Below are 8398 nucleotides of genomic sequence, written 5' to 3' on the forward strand. Positions count from 1 at the left end.
TAGGAAAGCAATCTGCTCTACCAATAACATGTTGATCTCATCCCAAAACACTCTCACAATCACACCCAGAATAATGTTTAACTAAGTATCTTAATTGTTTCATGGCCCAGTAAAATTAAATTAATGCCTAAAATTAACTATCACACACACACACACACACACACACACACACATATATATATATAAATGCTGTGCTGTGGTTGCCCAGTCATGTCTGACTCTTTGCGACCCCATGGATTGTAGCCCACCAGGCTCCTCTGTCCATGGGGATTCCCCAGGCAGAGTGAGATGCCATTTTCTCCTTCAGGGGATCTTCTCCATCTAAGGATTTAACCCAGGTCTCTTGCACTGCAGGTGGATTCTTTATCATCTGAGACATCAGGGAAGCCCATATGTATGTATACATTCCTATTTATACTTTCTTTTCACATGACCCATAGCAGTGGAAGATACAATCAATTTCTTATCAATTCAGCCTGAAATTCTAGTTTGTCTTACAAACGCTGATAGAACAGCTTGTGTTCAGACTGGTTTTAAACATATACCTTAAATTTTGCTTCCTCAAGGGATTCATTCTCATCAGGAATCTTAGCACTTTGAGTGGTATTTGCTCAGCTAAGTGTCCTTTTTCCTGATAGCAGGGAGATGTTCAGGGACTTGGAGGACCAAGTGGGACTATCTCTGTCCAGCAGTGGAGGTTGCTCCACCTTACTGTCATGATCCCTCTGCCCAGGGATTGGGGATGTGGGCAGTATCATTCATTCAACATTATTTATTGAGCACCTACTATGTGCCAAACATTGTTCTAAGCACTAGGGTGCTTAAGTGAAAAAAAAAAAAAGGTCTCTGTCCTTGTGAAGCTTGCATTCTAGTTGGGGTGGTGGTAAGAAGGTAACAACAGCCACATAGACAGATAAACATGTAATGTTTCCAGTTGTGATAGACACAGGAAAAAAAAAACTGGAGTAAGTATAAGGAGGATAGAGAACAATGGCAGAGTGAAAGGAAGCTGATTTTCACAGGGCAGTCATGCTGATCTTTCTCTCATAAAGACGGGAACCAAGAAAAAGAGCAAGAAAACCATGAGCTAATCCAAGGTAAGATCTTTCTAGGCAGAAGGAACAGCAAATGCAAACACCCTGAGGCAGAGTAATGCTGGGCATGTCTAAGCAGTATTGAAGAGCTCTATGTGTCTGGAATGGAGTGAGTGAGAGAGAGAGAGAGCAGTAGATGTGAGACCAGAGGTGGTGGAGATCAGATACAGAGAGCCTTGTGAGCCTTCATTAGAGCTTAGGCTTGTAAACCCAGTGAGATGGGAAGCCATTGGTGAATCCAAGTACAGTCTAGACATAACATGATTTTGATTGTAAAAGGATTGCTATTTGAGGGTACATTGAAGGGAAAAGAGTGAAAGGAGGAATACCAGATAGGAGGCTATTACAATGAGAGATGAAGAAGGCTTGGAACATGGGGGAGTGGTGAAGGGGTGAGAGGTCAGTGAAGTTTTGGAAACCAGCACTTCAGAAAAAATAAAAAAACACAAGCTCTGATTTTTAGAAGTGGCCAATTTCCCTAGTATAAACATTTCCATCATGACTGGCTTCAGGTTACTCATGACTTAACAACCAGTTCAAAAATTGCAGGAATATTTAGCAATCAGCTCTAGACACATCACTGTGGGAAGTGGTTGGATATTTCGAGGGTGGATATAATGGGATGGCTGATGGATTAATTATGGGTTGTGAAAAAAGGGAGGGATCCAGAGTGGCTCTAGAATTTTTGGCCTGAACAACCATCGGGGTAGAGCTGGAGCTTTATGGAACATTATGGAGCTCTGGAGAAGAATACAGGATGGTCAGGTTAAAGTAGCAACATCAGGAGATCTGTCTTGGATATGTTATGTTCAGATGCCATCCAAATAGAGATGTATACCTGGCTCAGTCCAGGGAAGAAGTCTGGGCAGCATGTGAACGGAAATATATACCCTTTCTTGAAAGAGCTCCCTGTGCCTGGATTCTGCAAAGTGGATGCCTGTCCACAGCATATGCCTGCACCAGGCAACCACTGGCAGCATTGGTTTGGAGTTTCCATCTATGGCTGGGGGTGCTGTCAGGGGATCACGTGGGAGAGAAGGCAGAAAGAGAAGCAAATGTCTTGGTTCAGGGAGTGCTCAGCAAGGAGCTAGATGCTATGCAAAGGACACCCATCCTCCACCCTCAGGAAGTTTAGTCTGTATTCCAGGTGATAAATAAGAGCAGGATACAAGATATTCTATGAGAAGTGTAGGCTGTGCTGAAACTACCCTTAATTTTTTACACTATTAGAGGGTGAGCAGGGAGAGTGACTGTGACTCAAACTGGACTCAAACTGAGCCCCCAGGAAGCATTTTCCTAGAGAGGTGAAGAAAGAGATTCCGGGCTGTGGGTCTGTAGTAGAAAAGAAGGTCAGGGCTCTGGAAAATATGCGCACTCAGGGATAATGCTACTAATCGTAACAACAGCATCTACTGAGTGCTAAAAACGCCCCAGAAAAAAAGTGCCCCAGGTATATATTTGTCTGATTACATTATGTGTATTAAACCATTTAATCCTTAGAATAACTTTAAAAGGTAGATATGATTATCATCCCCATTTTACAGATGAGAAAACTGAAGTATTACAGTCCTATTAAGTAATGGAGTGTGTGTGTGTACGCACACGCTCAGTTGTGTCTGATCCTTTGCGAACCCATGGACTGTAACCCACCAGGCTCCTCTGTCTATGGCAATATTCCAGGCAAGAATACTGGAGTGGATTGCCATTTCCTTCTCTAGGGGATCTTCCTGACCCAGGAATTGAACCCATGTCTCATGTTTCCTGTATTGGCAGGCAGATTCTTTACCACTGCGCCACCTGGGAAGCAAATAATGGAGAGGTATCTCTAATCTAGGCAAACTGACATTACAGCCCTTGGTCTTAGCCGGTGGGTAAAGTAAAAATTGGAGGTGGCCCAAGTTTGACTGCACTCCGTAGGGTTGGGGAGAGGGTGGTGACAGATGGCGCTGGAGAGCAGAGGTGTTGCCCAGGGCCCCCAGGGATTCCCCTTAAGGAGTTTCATCTTCTCAAATCCATTCTACGACTTTGAGCTAAGAATCATCATTTTTTAAAAACCGCCCATTTTTTTAAAGAAGAAATGAATTTGCTCAGCTTTACTCCTCATTCTTGGATAACATACAGAAGCCACTTAGAGCTTAATATTAACACTGTACATCAATGTCGGCCCTGCTCTAAGTGGCGCACGTCAAAGTTCAGCCGTCTGCAGACTTTAAATGTTAGATGAGCTTGATTCTTCTCAGCAGTAGAAGCCAGAAAAGTCCATGAGAAGCACTTCGGTTTTCAGCTCAGGATTTTTGCGAGAGTGTGTGTCTCAGGATTGTCTAGTTGTGGAGATGGCGCCTTGTGTGGCCACAAACATTAGCCCTGCAAACATTAGTCTGGCAAAGCCTGTTGCATCTCTCATGTCTCAGCTCATCCCTGGATGTGCCAGTGCTTCCTAGACTCGCAGTACTTAAAAGGATAAAGAGTTGGTTTTGAGGATCTTGAGGTCGGTTGACATCTCTAGGCAAGCTGCCACTTCCGGCCATGCCGCCGGTGCTGGTTGCCTTTTCCATCATGCCCTCCTTTGCTGCTCCTTCCCTGTCGTCCTCTCTCTGACCTGCCAGTGCCTGCTGCCTCTGGTCCATCCCTCTCATCTTTCCAGCTCTTCCTCATGGCTATACACTTCCCACTCTGCCCCAGCTTTGCTCTGTTTCTGGCATTCCTCTCCCTGGCCTGGAACTATTTCTGATCTCTTCTGCTATTGACTTTTGTTGTTGTTGTTGTTGAGTCACTAAGTCCTGTCTGACTCTTTGCAACCCCCTGGACTGCAACATGCCAGGTTTCCCTGTCCTTCACTATCTCCTAGAGTTTCCTCAAACTCACTGATTTTTTTAAATTAATGTATTTTTAAAAATTGAGATATAATTTACATAAAGTACACAGATCTTAATGAACAGCACATTCATTTTGATAGATGTAAACACCCCAGTTTTACACCACCACCCAGATCAAGATATAGACTATCTCCAGCATCACAGCAGACTTCCTGGGGCCTCCTGCCTCACTGATGGGTGACCACTGTTCTGATTCCTATCACCTTTCTTGCATTTCCTCTAAATGGAATCATACAGGTTGTCGTTTCTAGCTCCTTAGCAATGGCACTGCTGAAAGGAGGAAACGGAAGGAGGTGGCCCAGGTGGGAATCTGACTTATGCTGTCTCGTCCCTCCTCTTAACGGCCCTCGGGAGGGACCTGTGTGTGGAGTTTCCCTACCCACGCTGGCCTGGCTCGTGGTGAGCCAGGAAGAGAAGCTGGGCTCCTGAGCCTGTAGACATTCATCCCTGGTCCTCTGTGGGGCTGGGTCCTGCTCCAGCAAAGCTTTTATTATACCCTTGACAATGCCCCACAGATCCCTGCCCATCCCAGACAGCCTCAGCTTACCTTATATGCCATTGTAGAGTTTTAGGTATGGAAAGCAATCTAAAAGATCTTACCGGGGCTTTGCTGGTGGTCCGGTGCTTAAGAATACACCTTGCAACGCAGGGGACACCAGTATGATCTTTGGTCCTGGAAGATCCCACATGACATGGGGCAGCTAAGCTTGTGCCCCACCACAGCTACTGAACCTGTACTCTAGGGCCTGTGAGCTGCAGCTACTGAGCCCACTGAAGCAACTACAGAAGCCTACGTACTTTGCTACGTACTGTGCTCTGGGACAAGAGAAGCCATTGCAATGATAAAGCTGCACACTGCAATGAGCAGTAGCCCCCACTCACTAGAAGTGAGGAAACTTGCCCACAGCAACGGAGACCCAGCACAGCCAAAAATAAATAAGTATTTATGAAAAAGAGGAAGATCTTACAGTCTATTTTTTTTTTTTTTAATTATAAGACAATTTTTAAATAATTTTTATTTTTAAGATTTAGCATCCTCGTTGACAATCCAGAAACAGTCCGTGCTCTTTGGATACACACACATAAAATGGTTAAAAGTGATTCCCCAATTTTCAATGACAAGGTAAAAAGAACATGTTCACAGCTTTAGCTGAATTCTTCTATCCTTTTTACCAAAAATCTTATTTTGCTACCAACCCACTCACCAAACCATAAGGAAAGACAATTTTTCAAAAAGCCAACAAAACCCAAGAACAGGGATCTAGGTATCAAGCCAAAATCATCCCCTGAAACAGTGCTGATGCCAAAAAAAAAAAAAAGAGAGGACAGGAAAACAAATTTCCATAGCACATTAGAGAAGGCCTTTTAAAAAGAATTCAGAAACTTAGCACTGGAACTATGGTGGTGCAGTGTTCAAAACGCAGATAATTAAAGTTTAGCTTGGGAATATATTAGGCTTTCTCCTATCCCAGCAGGGGAAATAAAAATATGAGCTGTTGGAGCTAATATTAAAATTGTCCTTACCAATGAAAGGTAGGGCAAGAGTCAACCGGAGAGAATGTAGAACAAAAGGTAGCAAAGACAAGTCGTTCTGAATCTAGGCTCTACTGCCTAGAAGAAACATGAAAGTTTAAAAGGGCTGAAATTCTTCTAAGCCACTATCAATAAATTCTAGACTTGGCTCAAAACCAGTGGACTATAGACCACTGGACTATAGACCACTGATAAATATATTAGGTGACCTACAGTGTTTATGTACTAAAAAATATTTTTTAAATTACTGTAAATTTCTATTCTGAAAAGCAGCAGATCAAAATGACACTGGGCCATCCAATCAGTTAAAGAGTAAGGGGCTTCCTCCAAATAAAATTAGCAGAAATTCAGGTTGGAAAGAATGTAATATGGAGTAAATAAGATCAGGCTCTCGGCACAATCTTAGTAAGGCTTCTACCTACCCCAAGTGTTAAGGAGTACTACTGAGAGAGCTCCCACAGAATGTCTTAGATGGATGCTTCTCAGAGATAAAAAGGTCTTTAACTCTTGACCCCTCTCTCTTTCCCTAAAGCTTGGAGAAGAAAATAAATATTTAATTTTATCTATTCAAAGCTTTGGGCACATTGTAATATTTAATATTTTCTAGTTTTCATTTTCTGAACCTTTGGCTTAATACTTCCTCAATTATGCTGCAATGAAAAAATGTATACATGTGCCTTAATCAGTAGTACCACGTGAAAATAAAACCTTGTTCTTCCATATCTTCTACATAGGAAGACTAAATCAACGGCACCTAAATATCCTGCAAAGTTACTCTGTATACTTGACAAAAGATTAGGGCAAACCATTCCACTTCCATATCTTGAGCAGTAGAAGTTAACTAGTCTTCAATCTCATCTTCCCAAATATCTCCATTAACATCCACAGCATGGAACAACCGGTTAAAACACGGGGAAGCAGGGTCAGTGAAATGTTTATAAGGGTTTGCTCTAGAAAGAGAACCCATGCAAATCCAGCAGAAATATTGCATACAGCCAGTACATGTCATCTTGTTACATCCATCTAATTTCTCAATGGGAGTTCCACAACATGGGCAGCTCTTTGAGTTCTTTTCTAGCCACTCCTTACTTTCCATCTCTTCCAGTGCCTTCTGAATCACCCTCTTACCATACCTCTGTTCCAAAAATCTTTTATTGGCCTCATCTGCTTGTAGGTACTCATTTCGTAAGTCCATTAATTTCTCTGCTGTCACCTTACATGGAGAGACCCCGTGGTAGGTCAGTCTGCACAGGGTACAGAAGGCGAAATTGCAGCTGGAGCAGATGCCCATGGTACAGCCAGGCTCCTGCATCACAGGCAGCTGGCAGGATGGGCGGGGGCAGTACACCACATCGGCCATTAGGTCCAAGGTGGACTGGAGGAGAAGGCGGTCATAACGGGCAAACAACTCTGCTTCCACTAGCTCTTTGACCTGACCAGGAGTGGCCACTGAAGGGCACTTGGGTTCTGGGCAGTTGAGGCATTGAACTTGGCCATCTCTGATCTGGATTTCAAAGTAGTCCTTAAGACAGGCTTTGCAGTACACATGCCTGCACTCCAAGAAGTACATGCACTCACTACCCAGCTTCTCACAGAAACAGATATTGCACAGGAACAATTTACTATTAAAGCACTTTATCTGCTGAGCTTGATCAAAGTCCAAGATTTCCTGGATCAGACTCGATAATGATTCCACATCCTGCACGGCTCTCTCGTCCACAACTTCCTCTTGGTCTATGTCAGATCCAGTGGCTCCTCCAAAATCTAGCTCTGTGTTGGAAGAAGCTTGAGCCATCCTTCTCTGAACCTTTTTCTGAGAACCCATTGTGAGTTCAAAAGGAGAGACAATATTCAGGTATGCTAAGGTCTCTTCCTTAAGAAACTGCATCCAGGCAAACAGGACCACGCTGCCACGGTGTTCTTCCCACAGGTTGTCTAAGTGCTTGCAGAGAGCAGATAGCTGAGTTGGTGACAGCCATTTGCCACTAAGTGTGAATGAAGGTGGGGAGGAGGATGGATAATCTGGTGGCAGTTCAAAGTTCAGCACAAGTGGAGGCAGAAAGCAAATGGTGTATTCAAAGCCACTATTCTGGAGACACTCATTTGAATTGCCGCTCACAAATATCTTGAAATTTTGTGGTAAGTCCAAATGGATCCTGGTTTCTCCACCTTGGACAGACTCTGCTTTTCTAAATTCATCTCCATCATAAATACTTGCCAGGGCCAGCAATTCATCCTCCTGAGCTTCTCGGTCTTCTGACGACATTTAATTTTCTGAGGAGCTGTTAGTAACAACTAGAAGAAAAGGATATCAGCACTGGAGTTTGTACTTCAGCCCCAAGTTTGGAACTCATGCAAATCTCATTTATTCTTAAGATGATGGAGATGAGACTGCTGAAGGTGGATAAAAGGCCAAGATGTAGAACTCATACTAGATATACTAGAGAAACCCTGCCATCTACAGCTGGGGGGCAGGCCCGAGCCCTGCTACCTGCCCCAGCGCTTGGAAACGGAGGACGCTGCGCGCGTGTGAGCCCGCCCAGGGGTCCCGAAGGGGCAGGGCCTGGAACTTCCCCTTCCTCCTCTGGGCACCCCGGGGACCTTAGCCGGGCCGGGTCCCGGGTCCGGGGAGTTGAACCCTGCTAAGCAAGCAGTCCCGGCCCGGCCGCCCTCCTCTGCCTCGCGCGCCTGACAGTCTATTTTTTTAAATGAAAAATTAAGACCCCCAGAGGGGCTCAGCTGGGACTAGCATTCTCTAGTCCATTCTGTTCTCCTTCTCCCACAACATTTTACATCCCAGCTTTTTCACCTAGATGTTTGGCAGTTCTGTTAAGCCTCTTCTTCCTCCCCTGGCACTTCCCATATGACTGCCCACCATGGCCAGCTTAGCTGCTG

The 8398-nt window shown here is 44.4% G+C and overlaps 1 protein-coding gene across 1 annotated transcript; it reads right to left on the reverse strand.

Moving 5' to 3' along the window:
- Nucleotides 1-4946: 4946 nt before the first annotated feature.
- Nucleotides 4947-8184, reverse strand: LOC120856904 (E3 ubiquitin-protein ligase RNF14). Its single transcript, XM_040232386.1, has one exon. The coding sequence runs from the start codon at nt 7767-7769 to the stop codon at nt 6345-6347; it is 1425 nt and encodes a 474-aa protein (XP_040088320.1). The 5' UTR covers nt 7770-8184; the 3' UTR covers nt 4947-6344.
- Between the last annotated feature and the right edge of the window lie 214 nt (nt 8185-8398).

This window comes from Oryx dammah, unplaced genomic scaffold (genome assembly GCF_014754425.2).
Source record: "Oryx dammah isolate SB20612 unplaced genomic scaffold, SCBI_Odam_1.1 HiC_scaffold_28, whole genome shotgun sequence".
Taxonomy (NCBI): domain Eukaryota; kingdom Metazoa; phylum Chordata; class Mammalia; order Artiodactyla; family Bovidae; genus Oryx; species Oryx dammah.

Bases quoted from the DNA above. Each gene is read 5' to 3' on its own strand.
- LOC120856904 (XM_040232386.1), bottom strand. From the start codon at position 7,769: ATGTCGTCAGAAGACCGAGAAGCTCAGGAGGATGAATTGCTGGCCCTG.